Consider the following 24,580-nt stretch of genomic DNA (forward strand, 5'->3'; position numbering starts at 1 on the left):
CTACCTCTTGCACGGATGCCATTTTAGCCTCATTCAGCATGTTGCAGTCTTAGGAAGTGGAGGGTTAGAGAAGCTGCTCCTGCTGTATAGGGAAAGCGATAGCTAGGTTGCTGCTAGGTGGTGTATTCAGGGTCCAGTTTACTCCTAAAGCACTAGTGTAACATCTGCTTTAAGGACAGCACCCAAAAAAGCCCTTTTTAGGTCTGAAAGATATCAGTCCTGGTTGGGAGGGAACCGCTGGTTTAAAGGGGTACTCCAGAATCAAACTTAAGTTCCTTCAAGCAACTATCTACTACAGTATTCAAAGGGCTGAAAGATATCAGTCTGTTAGTCTTGCAACAGCTGGAGGCACCCTGGTTGGGAGGGAACCACTGGTTAAAAGGGGTACTCCAGAATCAAACTTAAGTTCCTTCAAGCAACTAACTACTACAGTATTCAAAGGGCTGAAAGATATCAGTCCGTGTGTTTTGCAACAGCTGTAGGTACCCTGGTTGGGGACCACTGCTTAAAAGGGGAACTCCGCTGGCAAGCTTTTTTTTCTTTAAAGCAACTAACTACTACAGTATTCAAAGGGCTGAAATATATCAGTCCGTGTGTTTTGCAACAGCTGGAGGCACCCTGGTTGGGGACCACTGCATAAAAGTTTTTTTGCTCATTGTCACACTAGTGCAAATCACATTAGGTGTGACAGTTGTGCAAATTTAAAAAAAAAACCTTTTTTGGCTGTTAAATAAAATCAGCCGTCACTGTTAGTTCACGTCACAGTTGCCATTTTTCCTGCCTGCAGGGCAAATTGTGTCACCCTAGTGCAAATCACATTAGGTGTGACAGCTGCGCAAATTAAAAAAAAATACCTTTTTTGGCTGTTAAATAAAATCAGCCGTCAATGTTAGTTCACATCACAGTTGCCATTTTTCTTGCCTGCAGGGCAAATTGTGTCACCCTAGTGCAAATCACATTAGGTGTGACAGTTGCGCAAATTAAAAAAAAATACCTTTTTTGGCTGTTAAATAAAATCAGCCATCACTGTTAGTTCACATCACAGTTGCCATTTTTCTTGCCTGCAGGGCAAATTGTGTCACCCTAGTGCAAATCACATTAGGTGTGAAACTTGTGTAAATTTAACCAAAGAAATGACAGGCAGAGGAAGGCCACCCCGCAGGGGCCGCCGTGGTGCTGGGATTCCCTTTGGCCCTAGAATGGCCAGTGTTCAGAGGCCACGTACCCTGAACCCCCAAAGTTCTGAGGACTTAGTTGACTGGCTATCACAAGACACCCAATCTACTACTAAAGCTTCCGCTCGGAACCTTGACGCACCATCCTTCTCCTCCTCTAGCTTAGCTTTGGGCACCTCTCATGCTACCACTTGCCCGCCTGCCGCCACCACCAACACTAGCACCACAGCAGCTTTACTTGATCCGTCAGAGGAGTTATTTACACATCAGTTTGAAGACATGAGTGATGCACAACCATTATTGCCAGAGGATGTAGTTAACAGGGATATGTCTCAGTCAGGCAGCATTACACACATGGACGTACGGTGTGTCATTGCAGAGCTCAGCAGTGTGGCATTTTTTTGTGTGTGTCTGCCTCTGACAACAGCGAGGCCATTTGCAACCTGTGCCAGAAGAAACTGAGTCGTGGGAAGTCCAACACCCACCTAGGCACAACTGCTTTGCGAAGGCACATGATGTCACATCACAAACACCTATGGGATCAACACGTCAGTACAAGCAGCACACAAAGTCAAAGCCGCCATCCTCCTCCTGGTCCAGCATCTTCAGCCAGATCAACCACTGCTGCCCTCCTTGCCCCTTCTCAACCATCCGCCTCTCCGTCTCTCGCCTTGAGCAGTTCCTGCTCATCTGCCCACAGTCAGGTGCCTGTCAAGGAGATGTTTGAGTGCAAGAAGACAATGTCTCAAAGTCACCCCCTAGCCCGACGTCTGACAGCTGGCTTGTCGGAACTGCTAGCCCACCAGCTTTTACCATATAAGCTGGTGGAGTCTGAGGCCTTTAAAAAATTTGTAGCCATTGGGACACCGCAGTGGAAGGTACCCGGATGAAAATTTTTTGCACAAAAGGCAATCCCCAACCTTTACTCCATTGTGCAAAAGGAAATTATGGCATGTCTGGCACACAGTGTAGGGGCAAGGGTCCATCTGACCACTGATACCTGGTCTGCAAAGCATTGTCAGGGCAGTTATATCACCTACACTGCTCATTGGTTAAACCTGGTGACGGTTGCCCAGCATGGAATGCGTGGCTCTGCAGAGGAGTTGGTGACACCGCCACGACTTGCAGGCAGGCCTGCTGCCACCTTCTCTACTCATCCTACTCCATCCTCTTCCATACCATCCTTGGCCGAGTCCTCTTCCACTGCTGCGTCTTGCTCCACATCACCGGCACCCCCCCAGCTCCCCAGGTGCTATTCCACATCCCGGATACGGCAGTGTCACGCCATCTTGGGGTTGACTTGCCTCAAAGCGGAGAGTCACACCGCACCAGCGCTCCTGTCGGCCCTGAACACACAGGTGGACCACTGACTGACTCCGCACCAACTGGAGATCGGCAAGGTGGTTTGTGACAACGGAACAAATTTGTTGGCGGCATTGAGGTTGGGCAAGTTGACACATGTGCCGTGCATGGCACATGTGTGTAATCTGATTGTACAACGCTTTGTGCTCAAGTACCCAGGCTTACAGGATGTCCTGAATCAGTCCAGGAAGGTGTGTGGCCATTTCAAGCATTCCTACACGGCCATGGCGCACTTGTCAGATATCCAGCGGCGAAACAACATGCCAGTGAGGCACTTGATTTGCGACAGCCCGACATGTTGGAATTCAACACTCCTAATGTTCGACCGCCTGCTCCAACAAGAAAAAGCCGTCAATTAATATTTGTATGACCGGGGTGCTAGGACATCATCTGCGGAGCTGGGAATTTTTTTGCCACGTTACTGGAGGCTCATGCGCAATGCCTGTAGGCTCATGCGTCCTTTTGAGGAGGTGAAAAACCTGGTCAGTCGCGTCTAAGACACCATCAGCGACATCATACCGTTTGTTTTCTTCCTGGAGCGTGCCCTGCGAAGAGTGCTGGATCAGGCAGTAGATGAGCGTGAAGAGGAAGACTTGTGGATACCATCACCACCAGAAACAGCCTTATCAGCATCGCTTGCTGGACCTGCGGCAACGCTGGAAAAGGATTGTGAGGAAGAGGAGTCAGAGGAGGAATGTGGCTTTGAAGAGGAGGAGGAAGACCAACCACAGCAGGCATCCCAGGGTGCTCCTTGTCACCTATCTGGTTCCTGTGATGTTGTACGTGGCTGGGGGGAAGAAGATTATACCTTTCCCGACATCACTGAGGACGAGGAACAGGACATGAGTAGCTCAGCATCCGTTCTTGTGCAAATGGGGTCTTTCATGCTGTCGTGCCTGTTGAAGGACCCTTGTACAAAAAGGATGAAGGAGAACGACCTGTACTGGGTGTCCACGCTACTAGACCCCCGGTATAAACATAAAGTGCCTGACATGTTACCACATTACAGCAAGGCGGAAAGGATTCAGCAGGTCCAAAATAAATTAAGAAGTATGCTGTACACAGCGTATAAGGGTCATGTCACAGCACAACAGGGATCTAACAGGGGAAGAGGTGAAAGTAATCCTCCTCCTCCTCCCACGAACACGCCGGCAAGGACAGGAAGCTGTACAGACATGCTGTTGATGGAGGACATGCGGAGCTTTTTAAGTCCTACTCATCGCTACAGCCCTTCAGGGTCCACCATCAGAGAATGACTTGACCAACAGGTAGCAGACTACCTGGCCTTAACCGCAGATATCGACACTCTGAGGAGCAATGAACCCCTTGACTACTGGGTGTGCCGGCTTGACCTGTGGCCTGAGCTATCCCAATTTGCGCTCGAACTTCTGGCCTGTCCCGCTTCAAGTGTCCTGTCAGAAAGGACCTTCAGTGCAGCAGGAGGTATTGTCACTGAGAAGAGGAGTCGCCTTGGTCAAAAAAGTCTGGATTTCTTCACCTTTCTTAAGATGAAAGAGGGATGGGTGCCGAAGGGACTGACACTGGGCAATACATTTGACTGAACAAAGCCTGATCAGATGAGCTGCCTTGGCCTAAAAGTGGTCCACATGCTGCTGTATTTGAACTCTGAATGCCGGATGACTTGCGTGACTTATCCGCCACCAACTAGGGTTGAAGCCACAATGTTTTAGCGGCTGCGACAATATCGAATTTTCCTGCCAGGTGTACATGCCTAATTTTTCTGGCCTCTGCTGCTGCACTTGTTATGGTGCTGCAATTTTTATGGCCGCTGCTACAGCTGCGACAATACCACATTTTCCAGTCAGGTGTACATGCCTAATTTTTCTGGCCTCTGCTACTCCACTTTTTTCTGGTGCTGCAATTTTTCTGGCTGCTGCTACAGATGCGGCTGCGACAATCCCCAATTTTTCATCCATGTGTACATGCCTAATTTTTCAGGCCACTGCTGCTGCAATTGTTATGGTGCTGCAATTTTTATGGCCACTGCTACAGAAGCGGCTGCAACAATACCAAATTTTTCAGGCATGTGTACATGCCTAATTTTTCAGGTACTCTCTGCTGACATCTGCTTTGCAGCGCTGGGGCCTTGTGTTCAAATCCCACTATGTGCTGCCTCAAGGGGGGCTCTAACTATGTGCTGCCTAATATGGGGAAATCTTATGTGCTGCCTAAAGGGGGAATCTAACTATGTGCTGCCTAAAGGGAGGCTCTAACTATGTGCTGCCTAATATGGGGGAATCTATGTGCTGTTTAAAGGGGGGAATCTAACTATGTGATGCCTAAAGGGGGGCTCTATGTGCTGCCTAAAGGGGACTAAAGCATGTTATTCCAAACCATTTAGGAATAATAGGTGATTTATGCCCTTTATGGATTAAAACCAGACTCTGCATCAATTATGTAATTTTCCATGGCAGTTTTGCCATGGATCCCACTCCGGCACGCCACAGTCTAGGTGTTAGTCCCCTTGAAACAACTTTTACATCACTATTGTGGCCAGAAAGTGTCCCTGTGGGTTTTAAAATTCGCCTGCCCATTGAAGTCAATGGCGGTTCGCCCGGTTCGCGAACTTTTGCGGATGTTCCCGGTTCGCAAACATAAAAATTTTATGTTCGCGACATCACTAATGCTTAAGACATCGTAAAAGAAATTTTTACAACTTCACTCATCTCTATAGGCTTGAGTGTAATTTACAATAGATTTACAATTCATTGTCAAGCACATATGATGGAAAGTGACACCATTGGAATTTTTCCAGAAATTTGCTGATTTTGACAGCTTGTAAGGTGACAAATGGAGGACCTATGGCACCATACTACAGAGCCAATATATATTTGTTTGTGTATTGAGGTATGTTGCGAGGTACTGTGATACAGAGGTATTCTTTCCTAGAAGACGTGACTTTAGAGGAAATTAAGAAAGGAAGGTCCAGCACTTGAAGTCCAGAATAAAATGTACCATTTATTCAGTACAAAATATAAAAAACATCAAATCCAGTATTGAGGTGCAAAAACATGGAGATTGGAAAATATATAATCTGCATGTGGCAGACCTACATGTTTTAAGCCTGGAGATGTTCTAGGGTCTTGTGCACAAGCACAGGTGAACCGTACACTCCTCATGTGACTTTAGGAGAGATTGTTTCCATTATTGTATAGAAAATGCCGCCTTCCTAATCAGATTGTATACAAATTCAGTGGGAGAAAAAAATAATATATATATATTTATATATATATATATAAATATATATATATATATATATATATATATATATATATATATATATTTGTATGACTCTATATGAAACTGAAAACATACATTGATGGCTCCCTAGGTTTCTATGGTTGCCATATAACAGGTCCATATAATTGGAAGCCTGGATAGAATAGTTATACAACCACTAATTATGTGATATATTTTTTTCTGTAATATTTTCAAATAATTACCATGACTAAGTATAATATAACTAGAATTTTTTCTAGATAATGTGATAGTTTTTTGTAGACTGTACAATTACGGGTCTTTGTCTAACTCAGTATATAACACATTCTAGCATTGTCAAACCTGTCATTTAAAATTGGACAGGTATAAAATACACATGCTGCTCTATGACTGCATTGCAGTTACACTACTTCAGTACATGGTGTTCAACCTTATGATGACAGCTAAAGTTAATGCATCATTCACCTGAATGATTCACTGTGAAGCCAAGTACATTATGTTGTGTATTACATGACTACAATTGTAATTATAAATTTAATAATTATATCATATATAATTATTGCTCTAGTTTTAGGATAAATTGAACTGGTATAAACACGTAGTTGTTTACCCTTTTTAGGGTAAAGTATAACACCTTTTTTTTTATATTTCCCCTTCCAGTTGGATCCATTTCTACTTTTGGTACATTTTCTGCTGCAGAAAATCTGCAGCATATCTGCAAAGTGTGCCCCTACTCTGAGGCTTTGTTTACATGGAAACTTTCTGCCATTCCATTCAAATCCAACACAATAAAAGCAGGAATTACAGCGAAATTTCTGTGTGCTCAAAACATAATTTTGCCGTATGAACATAGCCCTAAAGCTTTAAAGAGAGCTCTCAGTGTGCTGCAGCCGGAACACGCTTCATTCATTTCTATGGGAGTGCCGAAATGACCCGAGTACAGCTCTCGGGCATCATCGGCGCTCCCATAAAAATGAATGGAGCGCATGCCGTCTACCAGTATGGGAGCTCCGATGATGCCAGAGCTGTACTCTCTGGCATCAATTAATGGAGAGCGTGCCAGCTTTAGCACATGCTCCTGTCACGTACCGGCAGGACTGGTAGTGGATCCTCTGGACCTGAGAGGCGATGACGCGGGTTGTACCAGAGGACCGGTTCTAAGTGGGTACTGGTTTTCACCAGAGCCCGCCGCAAGGCGGGATGGTCTTGCTGCGGCGGTAACCACCAGGTCGTATCCTCCAGTAGCAACTCAACCTCTCAGGCAGCTGATATGGCGTGGTACACAGGGAGCAGGCAGGAGCGAAGTCGGACGTAGCAGAGGTCAGGGCAGGCGGCAAGGGTTCACAGGCGAGTAGGCGGTAGCAACGGGTTCGGCAAACAGGCAAGGCAATACACACTAAAGGAACGCTTTCTCAGAGGCACTAGGGCACAAAGATCCGGCAAGGGCAGGAAGGGGCAGGAGGTTTTTATTAGGGAAGGCAGGGAGAGTGAGGGACCAGCGCACCAATTACCGGTGCGCTGGCCCTTTAAATTTACTGAAGGCGGCACGCACGCCCTAGAGAGCCGGGCCGTGCGCGCCGAGAAGCAGGGAAGGGCGGCGCAGGGAGCGGGGAGACTGGTGAGTGGAGCTGGGACGCGGCGCGTTAACGGGGGCCAGCCGTCACGGCAGCCACGTCCCAGACACAAGGGAACCCGGGCTCCCGGTCAGTGTGACCGGGAGATGCCGGGAACATGGGGCAAAGGATCGGGGAGGCGGGCGCTCCGGTCCGGGGACGGGGACCGGAGCGCACGCCTTAACAGTACCCCCCCCCCCCCTTAGGTCTCCCCCTCTTCTTGGTGCCCAGAAAAGAGAGAATGAGACTGCGGTCTAAGATATTCTCATCAGGCTCCCAAGACCTCTCCTCAAGGCCGCTACCCTCCCAATCCACCAGAAAAAATCTTTTCCCCCAAGAGATCTTGGTCGCCAAGATCTCCTTAACAGAAAAAATATCGGAGGTACCGGCAACAGGGGTGGGAGAAAAAAGCTTGGGGGAGAAACGGTTGAAGACAGCAGGTTTAAGAAGGAAGACATGGAAAGAGTTATGGATTCGGAGGGAGGGAGGAAGATGGAGCTGGTAGGAGACCTGATTAATCCGACTCTTGATTTTGTAGGGTCCCAAGTAGCAAGGACCCAACTTGTAGCTAGGAACCTTGAATCGGATATATTTCGAGGAGAGCCAAACCTTGTCACCTGGGCGGAATTCCGGAGGGGCTCTGCGTCTCTTGTCGGTCTGAACCTTCATACGAGCAGATGCCCTGAGGAGAGCCGTTTGGGTATCATGCCAGATGGTGGAAAAATCCTGCACTAGATTGTCAACAGCAGGTACAGAAGAAGGAGAGGAAGACTGCGGCAGAGGTGGAAGAGGATGTTGGCCAAAAACTACAAAAAAAGGAGATTTGTTAGTAGCAGAGGTTTGTTTGTAATTGTAAGAAATTTCCGCCCAGGGAAGGAGGTCCACCCAATTATCATGACGGGAGGATACAAAGTGGCGCAGATAGTCGCCCAAAATTTGATTCACCCGTTCTACTTGGCCGTTGGACTGAGGGTGGTAGGAAGAAGAGAAGTCCAATTTGATCCCCAAATTGCCCACAAAGGGCCCTCCAGAACTTGGAGACAAATTGTACCCCACTATCCGAGACGATATTTTCGGGGAGGCCATGGAGACGGAAGATGTGTTGGAAGAATAGTTTGGCTAACATGGGTGCAGAAGGTCGACTGGAGAGAGGTACGAAGTGAGCCATTTTGGAGAAGCGATCAACCACAACCCAGATCACAGTCAAGCCATGGGAGGAGGGAAGGTCAGTAACAAAGTCCATGGCAATGTGAGACCAGGGCCTTGTGGGAACGGGCAGAGGCAAGAGAAGGCCTGCTGGTTTCTGGCAGGGCGATTTTTCCCGGGCACAAATCACACAGGCGTGGACAAAGTCTGAGACATCCTTCTCCAGAGATGGCCACCAGTATCTTTTGGAGATCAGCTGAAGGGATTTTTGCATCCCCGGATGCCCAGCAAAAAGAGAAGAGTGGCCCCACTTGAGCACCTGCAACCGCTGACGTGGAGGTACATAAGATTTGCCGGGAGGAAGAAGACTCAGGTCCACGGGAGCTATGGCAATCAGCCGTTCAGGTGGGATAATATGTTGAGGAATTAGTTCATCGCCCACTACATCAGAAGAGCGAGACAGAGCATCTGCTCTAATGTTCTTGCCTGCAGGACGGAAATGGATTTCGAAATTAAAGCGGGCGAAGAACAAGGACCATCGTGCTTGGCGGGGATTTAGTCGCTGGGCGGACTGGAGATAAGCCAAGTTCTTGTGATCAGTGAAGATGTTCACAGGATGTGGGGCACCCTCGAGTAAATGCCTCCATTCCTCCAGTGCCAATTTAATGGCCAGCAGTTCTCTGTCTCCTATAGAATAGTTTCTCTCTGCGGGGGAGAATGTTTTAGAATAGAAGCCACAAGTTACTGTTTTGCCCCCAGGAGACTTCTGGGTAAGAACAGCTCCAGCACCCACCAAGGAGGCATCCACTTCGAGAGAGAAAGGCTTGGTGGAATCTGGCCTAGAGAGAACCGGTGCAAAGGCAAAGGCAGCTTTCAGTGACTGAAAGGCTTCTTCGGCTTGAGAAGGCCAGGATTTGGGGTTGGCTCCTTTCTTAGTTAAAGCCACGATAGGGGCCACGAGATGTGGAATACTGCGGAATAAACTGTCTGTAGTAATTAGCAAAGCCCAGAAATCTTTGTATGGATCGGAGTCCAGAGGGGCGTGGCCAATCCAGTACCGCAGAGAGCTTGTCTGGATCCATTTGAAGTCCTTGGGCTGAGATAATGTATCCCAGGAAAGGTAGGGAGGACCGTTCAAAAAGGCATTTCTCAATTTTGGCGTATAGGCGATTGCTCCTAAGGCAGGTGAGAACTTGATGCACATGGACCCGATGTTGAATCAAATTGGGGGAGAAGATTAGGATGTCATCCAAGTATACGACCACGCAGGTATAGAGTAGTTCTCTGAAGATGTCGTTGACAAATTCTTGGAAGACGGCAGGTGCATTACAAAGGCCGAAGGGCATCACCAGGTACTCAAAGTGCCCCTCCCTTGTGTTGAAGGCGGTCTTCCACTGGTCCCCCTCTCGGATGCGGATCAAATTATAGGCCCCTCGTAGGTCCAATTTGGTGAAAATCTTTGCCCCTCGGAGGCGATCAAACAGTTCCGAGATCAGGGGCAGAGGATAACGGTTCTTGACGGTGATCTTATTAAGTCCTCTGTAGTCAATGCAGGGACGGAGAGAACCGTCCTTCTTAGTCACAAAGAAAAATCCGGCTCCAGCAGGAGAGGAAGACTTTCTAATAAATCCTCTCTCTAGATTCTCACGAATATAGTCAGACATGACAAGAGTCTCAGGAGGAGAGAGAGGATAGATCCTGTCCTGAGGTGGGGTCGAACCGGGCACCAGGTCAATAGGACAGTCATAAGGTCTGTGAGGATGAAGAACCTCAGCTTGCTTCTTGCAAAAGACATCCGCAAAAGAATGGTATGGCTTGGGCAGACCAGGAGGCGGAGCGACTTGCGGGACCTGTTTGACAGGGGAAGGCTTGAGACAACGGCCAGAACAAGAGGAGCCCCAACGCAGGATTTCACCGGAGGTCCAATTCAGGACGGGACAATGTCATTGCAGCCACGGCAGACCCAGGAGGAGTTCGGAGGAGCAGAATGGGAGGACGAAGAACTCTAAGGTTTCGGTATGGAATATTCCTATGTCCATCTGCAGAGGCTGGGTACGGAACTGCACCGTTGTAGAGAGTCTCTCACCGTTAACTGTAGAAATGAGGAACGGCTTAGGAAGACGGGTTACAGGAATATGGTACTTGTCAACCAGGGAGGCATGAATGAAATTGCCAGCTGAACCGGAATCCAAGAAGGCGGAAGCGGAGAAAGAGGACTTGGAAGAGATGAACAACTGCATGGATATGATGAGTCGTGGAGAGGAGTAACTGTCCATTTTCCTGACTAGATGACCTTTATGGGCATCCATTAATATTGGGGAGCACAATAAAGAATCCCCACTATTTTTCTGCAGTCCCTCTTGGGATCCCAGTTTGTCCTATTCTGACCCCTCTAATTTTTTTTATTTCTCCTTAAACGGGCCTGTATGAGGGCCATCTGTAATTTTTAACAGTACCATTTTTGTTTTGATGTGACTTTTTGATCGCAGTTAGTTATCAGGCCCCCTCCCGTAGGCTTGCATTGCGGGGCAGAGCGTGACATCACACGCCGGCGCAGACGTGACGTCACACGCCGCCCGCCCTGTAGTCGCCGGTAATCAGTCCCGGAGCGAACACGCTCCGTGGACTGATTACTAACGGGGTGCCGCGTGCCAAGCGGCGGGACTCCCGCGATCAGGCTTCTTATCCCCTATCCTTTGGATAGGAGATAAGATGTTAAAGCACCAGAGAACCCCTTTAAGCATTCTTTACCTGGCTGTATCTAGATATTATTGGAGTTTGTTTATTTTTTAAATAATAACAGTAACTGTTTAAGTAGTAAAGTCCGTCGTCGTCCCCTGCCCCCCCCCAAAAAAAATAAAAAATAATAGTAATTAAAGAGATTTTCATCAGCCAAAACAGAAATGAGTCTATATGTAGCTAACATCCGAATGAAATAGTAGTCCTTTTCTTTAAAAAAAAAAAAAACATGGTCCAAACTCTGTTGGGATTAGTTCTCGCCCGGCTCGAACAGTCCTGACTCCTAATAAACAGATCTCAACACACTTCTTTCACTGCCAAGAACTTTTGTGTGCTTTGGTTTATATAAGTTTCATAGTTAAAATGTAATGTTTGAATCAAATATGTAAAATTCTGCAATAAACCCTGATAGAATATTACTAAAATATTTCTTTTCTTTCCTTTATAGGTGCAAGTTTTGCGGAATGCCGGAGAGGAGGTTACATTAACCGTTTCATTTTTAAAAAGGGCACCTGCTTTCCTTAAATTACTATTGAATGAAGATTGTACTTGTAAGTGCCTTTAACAGTCTCATCTTCTGACATCTATTAAAACAGTATATAAATGCTTTGCAACCTTTCACCAGGTGCAAATCTGGCTCCCATCATGCAAATTATGTGAAAAGATACTGCAGATTTGTTAGTGAATCTGAACGGTTGACATGTGCAGTGAGAGGATATGAGGCGAGTCAGAAAATTACAGGAGAAAGACATAAAGAAGGGAAATAATTAACAAGAGTAAGAGACGGCGGCGCACAGGGGATTTATGGGGAGGTAGCTAAATGTAAAAGACATGTTCAAGATGAAGGAAAGAGCAATGCGAGGAAAGACTCAGTGAAGGAACACAGCAGCTCATGTCACTAGGGCTAGTATGTTAAAGCTGCCATTAATTTAGAAATTTCCTGTCACATATTCTTGCATGGCTAATGGTTAAACCTAAACCCTAAGATGCAGGTTTGGAATGGCGCAGAATAATATCTGCCGGATACTGATATCCCATTAAAGCAGAACTTAAAGGGGTATTCCGGGCAAAAACATCTTATCCCCTATCGAAAGGATAGGGGATAAGATGTCTGATTGCGGGGGGCCCACTGGGCCCCCCCCCCCCCCCCCCGCGATCTCCCTGCAGCAGCCTGCATTCTATGCGTAGCTGTGTCTGAAGTTTCAGATTCCGAGACGGGGACGTGACGTGACGGCACGTCCCCTTAATTCATGTCTTTGGGAGAGGGCGTTGCGGCCGTTACGCCCCCTCCCATAGACATGAATGGAGGGGGCGTGGCGTGTCGTCACGTCCCCGTCTCGGAAGCCCGGGCTGCTGCAGGGAAATCGCGGGGGGTCCCAGCGACGGGCCCCCCGCGATCAGACATCTTTTCCCCTATCCATTCCGGAATACCCCTTTAAAACTTTATTTATTACACAGACTCAAGCATAAGGTTGGGATCAACATTAAACAGCCATATGGTCTGTGCATATGGTATGTACGCCATTGGTTCACAGAATCTTAGTTATATACATGAACAAGGTTACGTTTGTGATTGTTAAAACTAACAGTCTCTTGAATTTGTTACTTCTCATGCAGCCTTTTATTCAGGTCATGAAATGTCACTTGTGGTGCTTGGAAGCTCCCTTGCACCCATTCTGTTCACTGTCCACCACAGGTCTTACTAGCACAGCACTGTTTTTGCTCCTTGTATCCTGCGGTGTTTGTGAAGTCCAATAAACACTTTAGCTAAAGAATATTTGCAATATGTGCAGCAGGACTACTTACAGTCCTAACTACAGTCCATGTACTAATTCTACCCTGATGAAAGTGAATGTCACGATTCGGCTTACGGGTTGTGGATCCGCTGTGTCAGCGAGGGATTGGCGTGGACCGTGCTAGTGGACCGGTTCTAAGAGGCTACTGGTTTTCACCAGAGCCCGCCGCAAAGCGGGATGGTCTTGCTGCAGCAGTAGCAACCAGGTCGTATCCACTAGCAACGGCTCAACCTCACTGACTGCTGAGAAGGCGTGGGACAGAAGGACAAGGCAGAGGCAAGGTCAGACGTAGCAGAAGGTCGGGGGCAGGCGGCAAGGTTCGTAGTCAGGATGGATAGCAGAAGTTCAGGTACACAGGCTTTGGACACACTAAACGCTTTCACTGGCACAAGGCAACAAGATCCGGCCAGGGAGTGCATGGGAGGAGATCAGATATAGCCAGGGAGCAGGTGGAAGCCAATTAAGCTAATTGGGCCAGGCACCAATCATTGGTGCACTGGCCCTTTAAGTCTCAGAGAGCTGGCGCGCGCGCGCCCTAGAGACCGGAGCCACGCGCGCCAGCACATGACAGCAGGGGACCGGGACGGGTAAGTGACCTGGGATGCGACTCGCGAGCGGGCGCGTCCCGCTGTGCGAATCGCATCCCCAACGGCCATGACAGTGCAGCGCTCCCGGTCAGCGGGACTGACCGGGGCGCTGCAGGGAGAAAGACGCCGTGAGCGCTCCGGGGAGGAGCGGGGACCCGGAGCGCTAGGCGTAACAGTACCCCCCCCTCTTAGGTCTCCCCTTTTTTTTGTCCGGTGGCTGCCTCCCCTGGGATGAGGACACCGGGAAAGAATGGATGGTTTCCTCAATGGCAGGCAGTACAGCAGGAGTAGGAATGGGGAGGGAGGGCAGAGGGTGAAGCTTGGCATGGGGCAGGGAGACACAAGGACGGGAGCCATGAGGAGGCACAGAGGCTTGCCTGACGGGACTGGGAGGGGGGGAGAGGCACTTCCTGTGGCAGGCAGAGTCCCAGTACTTGATCTCCCCGGTGGTCCAATCAAGGGTGGGCGAATGAAGCCGGAGCCATGGCAGACCGAGGAGGACCTCAGAGGTACAGCCGGGGAGAACGAAGAGCTCAATCCTCTCGAGGTGGGGTCCAATAGACATGAGGAGGGGTTCTGTGCGGTAACGCACGGTGCAGTCCAATCTGGCTCCGTTGACCGCGGAAATGTAGAGCGGCTTGACGAGACGGGTCACCGGGATGCTGAATTTATTCACAAAGGACTCCAATATAAAATTTCCAGAGGCACCAGAGTCCAAGCAGGCCACGGCTGAGAGGGAGGAGTTGGCTGAAGAAGAGATCCGCACGGGCACCGTGAGACGTGGAGGAGCAGACTTAGAGCCAAGAGACGCCACACCCACGTGAGCTGGGTGCGTGCGTGCGTTTCCCAGGCGTGGAGGACGGATAGGGCAATCCACCAAGAAATGCTCGGTACTGGCACAGTACAGACAGAGATTTTCTTCTCTACGGCGATTCCTTTCTTCCTGGGTCAGGCGAGACCGATCCACTTGCATGGCCTCCTCGGCGGGAGGCCCAGGCGTAGACTGCAAAGGATGCTGTGGGAGAGGTGCCCAGAGATCTAAGTCTTTTTCCTGGCGGAGCTCTTGGTGTCGCTCAGAAAAACGCATGTCAATGCGGGTAGCCAAATGGATGAGTTCTTGGAGGTTGGCAGGAATCTCTCGTGCGGCCAGCACATCCTTGATGCGACTGGATAGGCCTTTTTTAAAGGTCGCGCAGAGAGCCTCGTTATTCCATGATAACTCGGAAGCAAGAGTACGAAATTGGATGGCGTACTCGCCCACTGAAGAATTACCCTGGACCAGGTTCAACAGGGCAGTCTCGGCAGAAGAAGCTCGGGCTGGCTCCTCGAAGACACTCCGGAGTTCAGCGAAGAAGGCCTGGACTGTGGCTGTGGCAGGATCATTGCGGTCCCAGAGCGGTGTGGCCCAAGACAAGGCCTTTCCTGAAAGAAGGCTTACTACGAACGCCACCTTAGACCGTTCTGAAGGAAACAAGTCCGACAACATCTCCATATGCAGGGAACACTGAGACAAAAATCCACGGCAGAGTTTAGAGTCCCCATCAAATTTGTCCGGCAGGGACAAGCGGAGGTTAGGAGCGGCCACTCGCTGCGGAGGAGGTGCAGGAGCTGGCGGAGGAGATGGTTGCTGCTGTAGCAGAGGCAGAAGTTGCTGTAACATGGCGGTCAACTGCGACAGCTGCTGTCCTTGTTGGGCAATCTCCTGCGATTGCTGAGCGACCACCGTGGGAAGATCAGCGAGACTTGGCAGCGGCACCTCAGCGGGATCCATGGCCGGATCTACTGTCACGATTCGGCTTACGGGTTGTGGATCCGCTGTGTCAGCGAGGGATTGGCGTGGACCGTGCTAGTGGACCGGTTCTAAGAGGCTACTGGTTTTCACCAGAGCCCGCCGCAAAGCGGGATGGTCTTGCTGCGGCAGTAGCAACCAGGTCGTATCCACTAGCAACGGCTCAACCTCACTGACTGCTGAGAAGGCGTGGGACAGAAGGACAAGGCAGAGGCAAGGTCAGACGTAGCAGAAGGTCGGGGGCAGGCGGCAAGGTTCGTAGTCAGGATGGATAGCAGAAGTTCAGGTACACAGGCTTTGGACACACTAAACGCTTTCACTGGCACAAGGCAACAAGATCCGGCCAGGGAGTGCATGGGAGGAGATCAGATATAGCCAGGGAGCAGGTGGAAGCCAATTAAGCTAATTGGGCCAGGCACCAATCATTGGTGCACTGGCCCTTTAAGTCTCAGAGAGCTGGCGCGCGCGCGCCCTAGAGAGCGGAGCCGCGCGCGCCAGCACATGACAGCAGGGGACCGGGACGGGTAAGTGACCTGGGATGCGACTCGCGAGCGGGCGCGTCCCGCTGTGCGAATCGCATCCCCAACGGCCATGACAGTGCAGCGCTCCCGGTCAGCGGGACTGACCGGGGCGCTGCAGGGAGAAAGACGCCGTGAGCGCTCCGGGGAGGAGCGGGGACCCGGAGCGCTAGGCGTAACAGTGAATTTGTGGCAAAGACTAGGGTCTACCTCACAGCCTCCTGGAGGAGAAGTTAAACAGATCAGGGCAAGGGCTCTATAAAACATGGCACTATCATGGTCTATCCACATGACCGAGCGAATACTTTCTTTAAAGCCCTCAGCCTCTCCTCCTAGGCTCAATGGCCCTTAAGTGGAGTACACAACACTAGACACCATAACTCAACACACAGCCATTAAAGTCTAAACCTTGGCAACAAAAGTTATTACACCTCTAAGTGGAAATGTCCAAACTGGGACAAATTAGCCATTTTCCCAAGCATTTCTCCAGACCTAAAGCATATTGAGCATTTGTAGGCATCCTCTAACAGGAGGTGGGGGAGTGCACGGTCTCTAGCATTCAGCGGCTCTGTGACATCCTCATAAAGGAGTGGGAGAGGACTCTGGTGGCAACCTGTAAAGCTCTGCTAAAATCCATTCCCAAGAGGCTTAAGGCAGTGCTGGAAACTACATATGGTGGCAACACAAAATGTTGACACTATGGGCTCAGTTTGAACATTTCCATTTAGAAGTATACTTACTTTTGTTGCTTAATGGTTGTGTGTTGAGTTATTTTGAGGGGACAGAACCTTAAACACTTATATACAGGCTGTTCGCTCACTGCTTTACATTGTAGCAGAGTGCAATTTCTTACTTTAAAAAAATTTAAGAGTACAGATGAACTGGACCACGGATCAGGAGTAGGTAAGTATTGTTATAATTAGTCTCACCCGCACTACCTGCAAGTACCAACAGGTTAGTGCGGTCATAATGACAGATTCCTTTCAAGTACTGTAAGTATTTCATAAATTGCTCTGAAAAATATGGCTCATGTCAGCTGCTGCTGTTATTGGGCCAGACTGACATGTTTTCTGTCATCTGTTAATAATGTTGTGTGGTGTCCCAGTACCACATTCTATACGGTACTTATTTCTTTATGGCTCCCCATAGCCAGAGTCCCTAGGACGAAGGGATCCCTGTAATCTAGTCTACCCCTAGTCGCCTCTATTCTAATGTATAATCAGTAATTTATGCATAGGTTAATGTAAATAGCATAGTATATGTAGATAAATGGTTAATTACTTGTTTCCATTAGCGTTGCAGGACCTGCGGGTCATGTGACAAGGTGAACTCTATGGTATTTGGCTTAAGGACCTTAGGAGGCCCTGTGACGTAAGCAATCCCATCACACCATGTAAGGTGAATGGCAGACGTTCGGACCAATCAGATTCGCCACGCCCCTGCCCATATAAGGGAGCGGCGGCCATGTTTCTCTCTCTTACCTTGTGGGCTGTCAAGCAAGCAAGACCTGTACAGCAGTAATCGCAGTGAGTTAGGCCCGAGCCTTGCGGCAACGGCTGAACAATTATAATTATAGAGTGTATCACTAGTGTTGAGCGGCATAGGCCATATTCGAATTTGCGAATATTCGTGAATATATGGACGAATATTCGTCATATATTCGCGAATATTCGCATATTTGTTATATTCTCGTTTTATTTTCGCATATGCGAAAATTCGCGTATGCGAAAATTAACATATGTGAAAATTAGCATATACAAAATTAACATACGCGAATATTCGCATATGTGAAAATTAGCATATGCTAATTTTCACATATGCGAATTTTCGCACGCCAGTCTCACACAGTAGTATTAGAGCCTTCTTTACACCACACAAGCTGGAAGCAGAGAGGGATGATCACTGTGATGTGTACTGTGAAGAAAAAAAAAATATGAATATTCGTAATTACGAATATATAGCGCTATATTCGCGAAATTCGCGAATTCGCGAATATGCGATATTCGCGAATAATATTCGAATTGCGAATATTCGCGAGCAACACTATGTATCACCTCCCAAACACTCTGCAGCATCTCCCGACCTAATACCTCCCCTAAATCCAGACGGATCTGCAAATCTCTTCCTAAATTACGAGACTTATTGTCTAGCTCAAGGTCCGCAACTACTTCCAGTCGCTAAGTAACCAAAGGACTGTTTGTACGAGACTGTTACTGTGCCGTGAATATTCCAAGCACTTCAGTAAACGTTATTCAAGTTCAAATCTCCTTGAGGACCTTCAGTTATTTTATGCACCTATCGTTACTGGGAAGGGCGGCGATAGGCCGGAACACTGATTCAGCATACCAGCCCTCAGCCTGGCATCACAAACTCTTCTAGGGTTAACATTAACCCCTTATATACCTATACCATACCACCACTACCATACACCCCCCAAGGGCTACCACAGTTGATTCTGAGATCCTCATTACTATTGCAATGTGTGTAGTTCACTTGCATTTCTGAAAATGACAAAAATAAAACAGCTTTCTCAAAAAAAAAAAATACCTTAGCCTATTCTAAAGGCTAATCAGAATGCCAAGAGATTGCAGATTTCATGCAAACGTGTCCTTTGCTGTCCATTAAGTAGATGTAAACAGGATAATAACAAAGGCTAAAGGTTTAGATGCCATGAGACAGAGGATAAATACATTAGAGCTTGTAGTTTATTAAGCAAACAACTTACAGGCCCTTAGATTGCTTACATACTGTAGTACATACACAATAGAAGGGTCAATGCAACAGTGATAACACAAATCTGGGATTCAAAAAATTCTAAGATAGAAAAAAGACATTGCAAACCTGGAATGTAGAAAGTCATTGTGAGGCTATGTTCACACAGTGTATTTTCTAGCATATTTCATTTAAAAGATGTATCTGTGAAATTATTCAAAATTTGCCTCTGTTTTATCAAAATTAATGTGCTCCATGTAAATCTATGGGAAAGTGGTTGTGCACACAGTATATTAGAAAATGGCAGTATGTTTTGCATTCGTAAAAAATAAGTGACTTGTCACTTATTTTTAAAGATGTAAAAACTATATCCATTTATCTGGAGTGTAGAATATATGTTATAATTGTTACTACTTTGCAGTATATTAGAAAAAAAAAGTAATGGCATAGGGCTGTTGTAGTGATGATAGGATAGGGGTATATGTATAAAGTATAAGAAAGTATAAGAAAGTTACCATTTCATGTGGTCACCACTTTATGCAGATATCATCATATAGCAGGACAGTGATGTGAAAATACTTCAAAGCAATCCTAAAGTTATCTGCTGAAGTAACTAAGTAGAAGTACAGTCTTTAATGGAATTAAGGGAACAGTGTACAGATTTTAACCTGATTGAGTTTCTTTAGGGTGAGCTTTACCAGGGGAAAAGTCCCTACAAAAATGTAAAGCACCTGTCATATCCCACAAAAAAAACTAAAAAAGTTATATGTTACTCAGTACCTAATCCTTATCATGTACATATAACCTTTATGTGTCTAGCTTCTGCATTTCTTTTAAAATGATCTTATATCATTTGCTCACTGGATTTTCATCTTCTCAAAGGTATCCCTCTTGCCCTCACTGTACATGACTAAGCTTCCTCCCTCACTGTGTGTCATTGAGCTGTCAGCAACTCACTGCACTCTGCTCTGTAACTCTTTCCTCTCTGTACAGTAACCCAATCATTGCAGGCTGCTCTGTAACCCTTTCCTCTCTGCTTTTATGCTGCACATGTTACACAGAGAGAAAGAAGGATTACTGGAGTTTGCCTGCTTTCTGACTTATACACTATGTAGTAAAGCTAAATGACAAGCATTATGGCTATCAACATGTACGTTATCCAGCTTTTACAGGCTTACTACTGGGGTGACACTGTAACAAACCTCCTCCTCATGTAATAACCTTACTACTGGGGTGACACACTGTAACAACTCTCCTCCTCATGCCATCTCCTTACTACTGGGGGTGCACACTGTAACAAACCCCCTCCTCATGCCATCTTCCTACTGGGGTTCATGTTGCTGTATAAGGTAGAGCATGTAGTGTCACACTTGCTTGTGCTCCTTCTTCTGCTCTATGCTGGGGGCGGAGCTGTGCGCTGAAGCAATCTCTCTCCTTCTCTCTCCCTCGGAGCTGCTGAGAGCTGGGGAGGTGTGTGTGGGCATGGCCTCCTCTCAGCCAATCACAACAGCTTATACACTGCCCTGCTCTCCCCTGCTCCCTGTGTGTTCGGAGATCTTCACATCTTCACACAGGGAGCATATACAAAGCCCCACCCCCTGACCTCCCCCTCCCCCCCTCACTTCCTGTATTCTGATGGAGTAGCAGTTGCTACAGTCAATTAGGCCATAGTACAACAAGAATTGCACTCGTACAACAAAGTTCATGTTCATAATGGGGGAGATTTATCAAGAACTGTGGAGAGAAAAAGTTGACCAGTTGCCCATAGCAACCAATCAGATCGCTTCTTTCATTTTTAAAAAGGCCTCTGGAAAATGAAAGAAGCGATCTGATTGGTTGCTATGGGCAACTGGTCAACTTTTCCTCAGCACAGGTTTTGATAAATCTCCCCCAATATGAATACTTTACTTCATCCGTATGTTCTCCTTCAAATACTTTAAAATACGGGAGAAGTATAATAGAACACGTTATATTCACCCAAGTGCTCGTCGCTGATAGGGGTTGCGGCATTAAATCAAAGTCTTTTGTTCTTGCCGGAGCTTCTCTTGCCGAAGCTTCCATGCTTGCCGTTAACCCAGTTTTCCTTGCAGACAGACAGCGAAAAAAGCTTACACACTTGCCAGTAGCGCTCACAAGTGTGTGAGCTTTTTTTGCGGTCTGTCTGCTAGGAAAGCTGGGTGAATGGCAAGCATTGAAGCTTTGGAATGAGAAGCTCCAGCAGGAGCAAAAGACTTTGATTTAGTGCCGCAACCCTGATCAGCGACGAGCACTTGGGTGAATATAACGTGTTCTATTATACTGCTCCCGTATTTTAAAGTTTTTGTATGAGAACATACGGATGAAGTAAAGTATTCATATTATGAACTTTGTTGTATGAGTGCAATTCTTGTTGGATTAAGTTGTACTGAGGATCGGTGGAGGCTCAGGTGCACTACTTTACACCCAGGTGTAAAATTTCACCCTACGCATATGTTTCGTTTAGGCCATAGTGACAGGCATGGGACATTTAATGAGGACCCCTAGTGGCCACTTTGGTAGGAGTAGTTTTCTAAGTGAAACTTTGGAAACAATAATGAAATAATATTACAGATATACCGTATATACTCGAGTATAAGCCGACCCGAGTATAAGCCAAGACCTCTAATTTCAACCCAAAATCCCAGGAAAAGTTATTGACTCGAGTATAAGCCTAGGGTGGGAAATACATCATCCCCCCCTGTCATCATCCAGACCCGTCATTAACATCTTCATCATCATCACCGCCTGTCATCATCCAGACCCTCATCATCATCACCTGTCATCATCCCCTTGTCATCATCCCACACATCCCCCCTTCATCATCCCCTTGTCATCATCCCACACATCCCCCCTTCATCATCCCCTTGTCATCATCCCCACCCCCCTTCATCATCCCCTTGTCATCATCCCACACACCCCCCTTCATCATGCCACACACCCCCCTTCATCATCCCACCCCCCTTCATCATCCTCTTGTCATCATCCCACACCCCCCCCTTCATCATCCTCTTCTCATCATCCGCCCTCAGTGGTCTTTAACCTGCGGACCTCCAGAGGTTTCAAAACTACAACTCCCAGCAAGCCCGGGCAGCCATCGGCTGTCCGGGCTTGCTGGGAGTTGTAGTTTTGAAACCTCCGGAGGTCCGCAGGTTGAAGACCACTGCGGCCTTCAACATCATCCAGCCCCCTCTCACCCCCTTTAGTTCTGAGTACTCACCTCCGCTCGGCGCTGGTCCGGTCCTGCAGGGCTGTCCGGTGAGGAGGTGGTCCGGTGGGATAGTGGTTCCGGGCTGCTATCTTAATCGGGGGCGCCTCTTCTCCGCGCTTCCGGCCCGGAATAGAGGCGTTGCCTTGACAACGACGCAGAAGTACGTTGGCAATGAACGCACCTCTGCGTCGTTGTCAAGGCAACGTGACTATTCTGAGGCCGGGCCCGAAGCGCTTAGAAGAGGCCTCCCCGGTAAAGATAGCAGCCCGGAACCACTATCCCACCGGACGACCTCCTCTCCGGACAGCCCTGCAGGACCAGACCAGCGCCGAGCGGAGGTAAGTACTGTACAGAACTAAAGGGGGGTGAGAGGGGGCTGGATGATGTCGAAGGCCGCAGTGGTCTTCAACCTGCGGACCTCCGGAGGTTTCAAAACTACAACTCCCAGCAAGCCCGGACAGCCGATGGCTGCCCGGGCTTGCTGGGAGTTGTAGTTTTGAAACCTCTGGAGGTCCGCAGGTTGAAGACCACTGCGGGTGGAGAGTTCACTCGAGTATAAGCCGAGGGGGGTGTTTTCAGCACGAAAAATCGTGCTGAAAAACTCGGCTTATACTCGAGTATATATGGTACTTATATTACATGTCTCTATTGTTTCTAAAAATATATGTTTGGTGACAGTGGCCATTTAAACCAAGCACTTTTCTTAGAAGGATTGCAGATGTTGTTGGATTACAACTTTTTACGGAACATCATGGAAAACAGTAATGTAAATAGTGATGGATAGAATAATTCAATAAAAGAAATATTTATAACATTGTCAATACATTGAATATCATTTACAATGTATCTTGTTTCAAAGTTAATCTGTTTGCTGTTTTTATTTTCCCAAAGCAGCTGAAGGCAACCTGTCATCACTTTTATGCTGCTCAAACTACGAGTCATCTGGGGGCCCCTCACAGCTTCTTTCAGGCTCACCAGTCTTGATTGATAGATCTCTCCTAGTTTAGGTGCCGAGTAGGGCCGGCAGAGGCCGCCATGTACTACTTGATGACTTGTGGGTAATCCAGCATAGAAGCAGTGACTGGTTTCCTTAGAGTAAAAGGTTACCAAAAGCTTTTTTTTTTTTTTTCTGGGGCAGATGTCTAACCACAATGATTCTTTCCCCCTAATTTTGAGTATATAAATTATATTGCATTTTCATGTTACTATAGTAATATTTTATACAGGTTATAATTTTAATTATCAACTTTTAATAGGTGCACCCAGTGACCAAAGCAGTGGCACATCATCTCCCTTGTGTGACAGTGGCTTGCATCTAAACTATCATCCAAACAACACGGTATGATTTTTCACAGTTTTACTACATATTTGTATGTTGCATTTAGCATGCAATCTTGGACTGTAAATATGTTTTCTCACTTTATATTCTATGTAATAATTTAGTTTTTTTATTTCATGTTTACTCAGGATATTTCAGGATTTTTTTCTTCAACCTTTGAGCCCATGATGCAAAGTTAATATAGTGTGTAATATGATTCTATTACCTCTATGTGCTGCTTTGTCTCATTTTTATTTCAGGGACGCACACCCGGAAGTACTGTATTGCAGGTCTTTTTATAATACTGCTGCCTCTGACCCTAACAAGCATTCCATGCGGCCAGAGACAATATGTCATAAGTCACATAATCTCCATGGGACTTGGCTATGTTGCAGTGGGTGCATGGATAGTAGGCTGCAAGGGATCTAAAGTAATGCTATCCACCCATTAGCTGCAGCATAGCCACACTTTTGTCTCTGGCCACATGTAATGCACAGAAATGTCAGAGGCAACGGTATAAAAAAAACTTTCACTTCAGTACTTCTGGGTGTGGGTCCCATTCATGAAAATGGGATATAGTGGTGCACAGAAGTTTTAGAAGCATATTACACAGAATAATACTATAACTTGATATCAAAGGCTCAAACAAATAAGAAGAAAAATACTTCTTTAACGATATCTTTTCACTTCAACTTATTTCATGAAGCAGTTACATCTATCTAATGTGGTTCTTTCGCATATATGTTTTAGGTCCCATTTAGTTAAGACTATACAATTATTATTAGTATGTGTAATTTTTCCACCATGCATGCCCTTTCTTGAATTAAATGCTTACAGTACTGTGCACAGTGAGAAGTGATGCCTACAGTACTGTTTGCATCACCATTCACCTCTCACTACTCGCAAAGTGAATTACAGTCTTGCAACTGTGCTAATGAGATGAAGCACTGTGCTGCTAAAGACCTACATCTGTAAATAAGTTGACTTTTAGTTGACCGCTGTCACGCCCCCTTCCCATAGACTTTGGTAGAGGGGGCGGGCGTGACGTCACGAGGGGGCGGGCGAGATGTCATGAGGGGCCGGGCGTGATGTCACACCCGGCGTCCGCGAACACAGAAGCCCACACACAGCGTTCGGAGTAATGAGCCTCCGGACGCTGTGAGCGGAGCTCCGAAAGTCAGGGCAGCGCACAACCTCTTTAAGGACTCAGGGCATACCTGTACGCCCTGAGTCCACTCCATTTCTATAATGTCGGGTTACGTCATGACCCCACGTCATAGCAGGTCAGGCCCGGCCTAACAACGGCCAGGACCCGTGGCTAATAGCAAGCATCACCAATCGCGGTGACGCGCACTATTA

The 24,580-nt window shown here is 47.3% G+C and overlaps 1 protein-coding gene across 5 annotated transcripts in view; it reads left to right on the top strand.

The window, feature by feature from the left end:
• SNTG1 (syntrophin gamma 1) overlaps positions 1-24,580 on the top strand; it is a 647,197-nt gene that overhangs the window by 500,818 nt on the left and 121,799 nt on the right. For all 5 annotated transcript variants that reach the window (XM_056521890.1, XM_056521891.1, XM_056521889.1 and 2 more), the window contains 2 exons: positions 11,724-11,826; positions 23,160-23,242. In XM_056521890.1, coding sequence (XP_056377865.1) covers positions 11,724-11,826; positions 23,160-23,242 — 186 coding nt within the window. The remainder of the gene's footprint in view (positions 1-11,723; positions 11,827-23,159; positions 23,243-24,580) is intronic.

This window comes from Hyla sarda, chromosome 5 (assembly GCF_029499605.1).
Source record: "Hyla sarda isolate aHylSar1 chromosome 5, aHylSar1.hap1, whole genome shotgun sequence".
Classification (NCBI taxonomy): Eukaryota; Metazoa; Chordata; class Amphibia; order Anura; family Hylidae; genus Hyla; species Hyla sarda.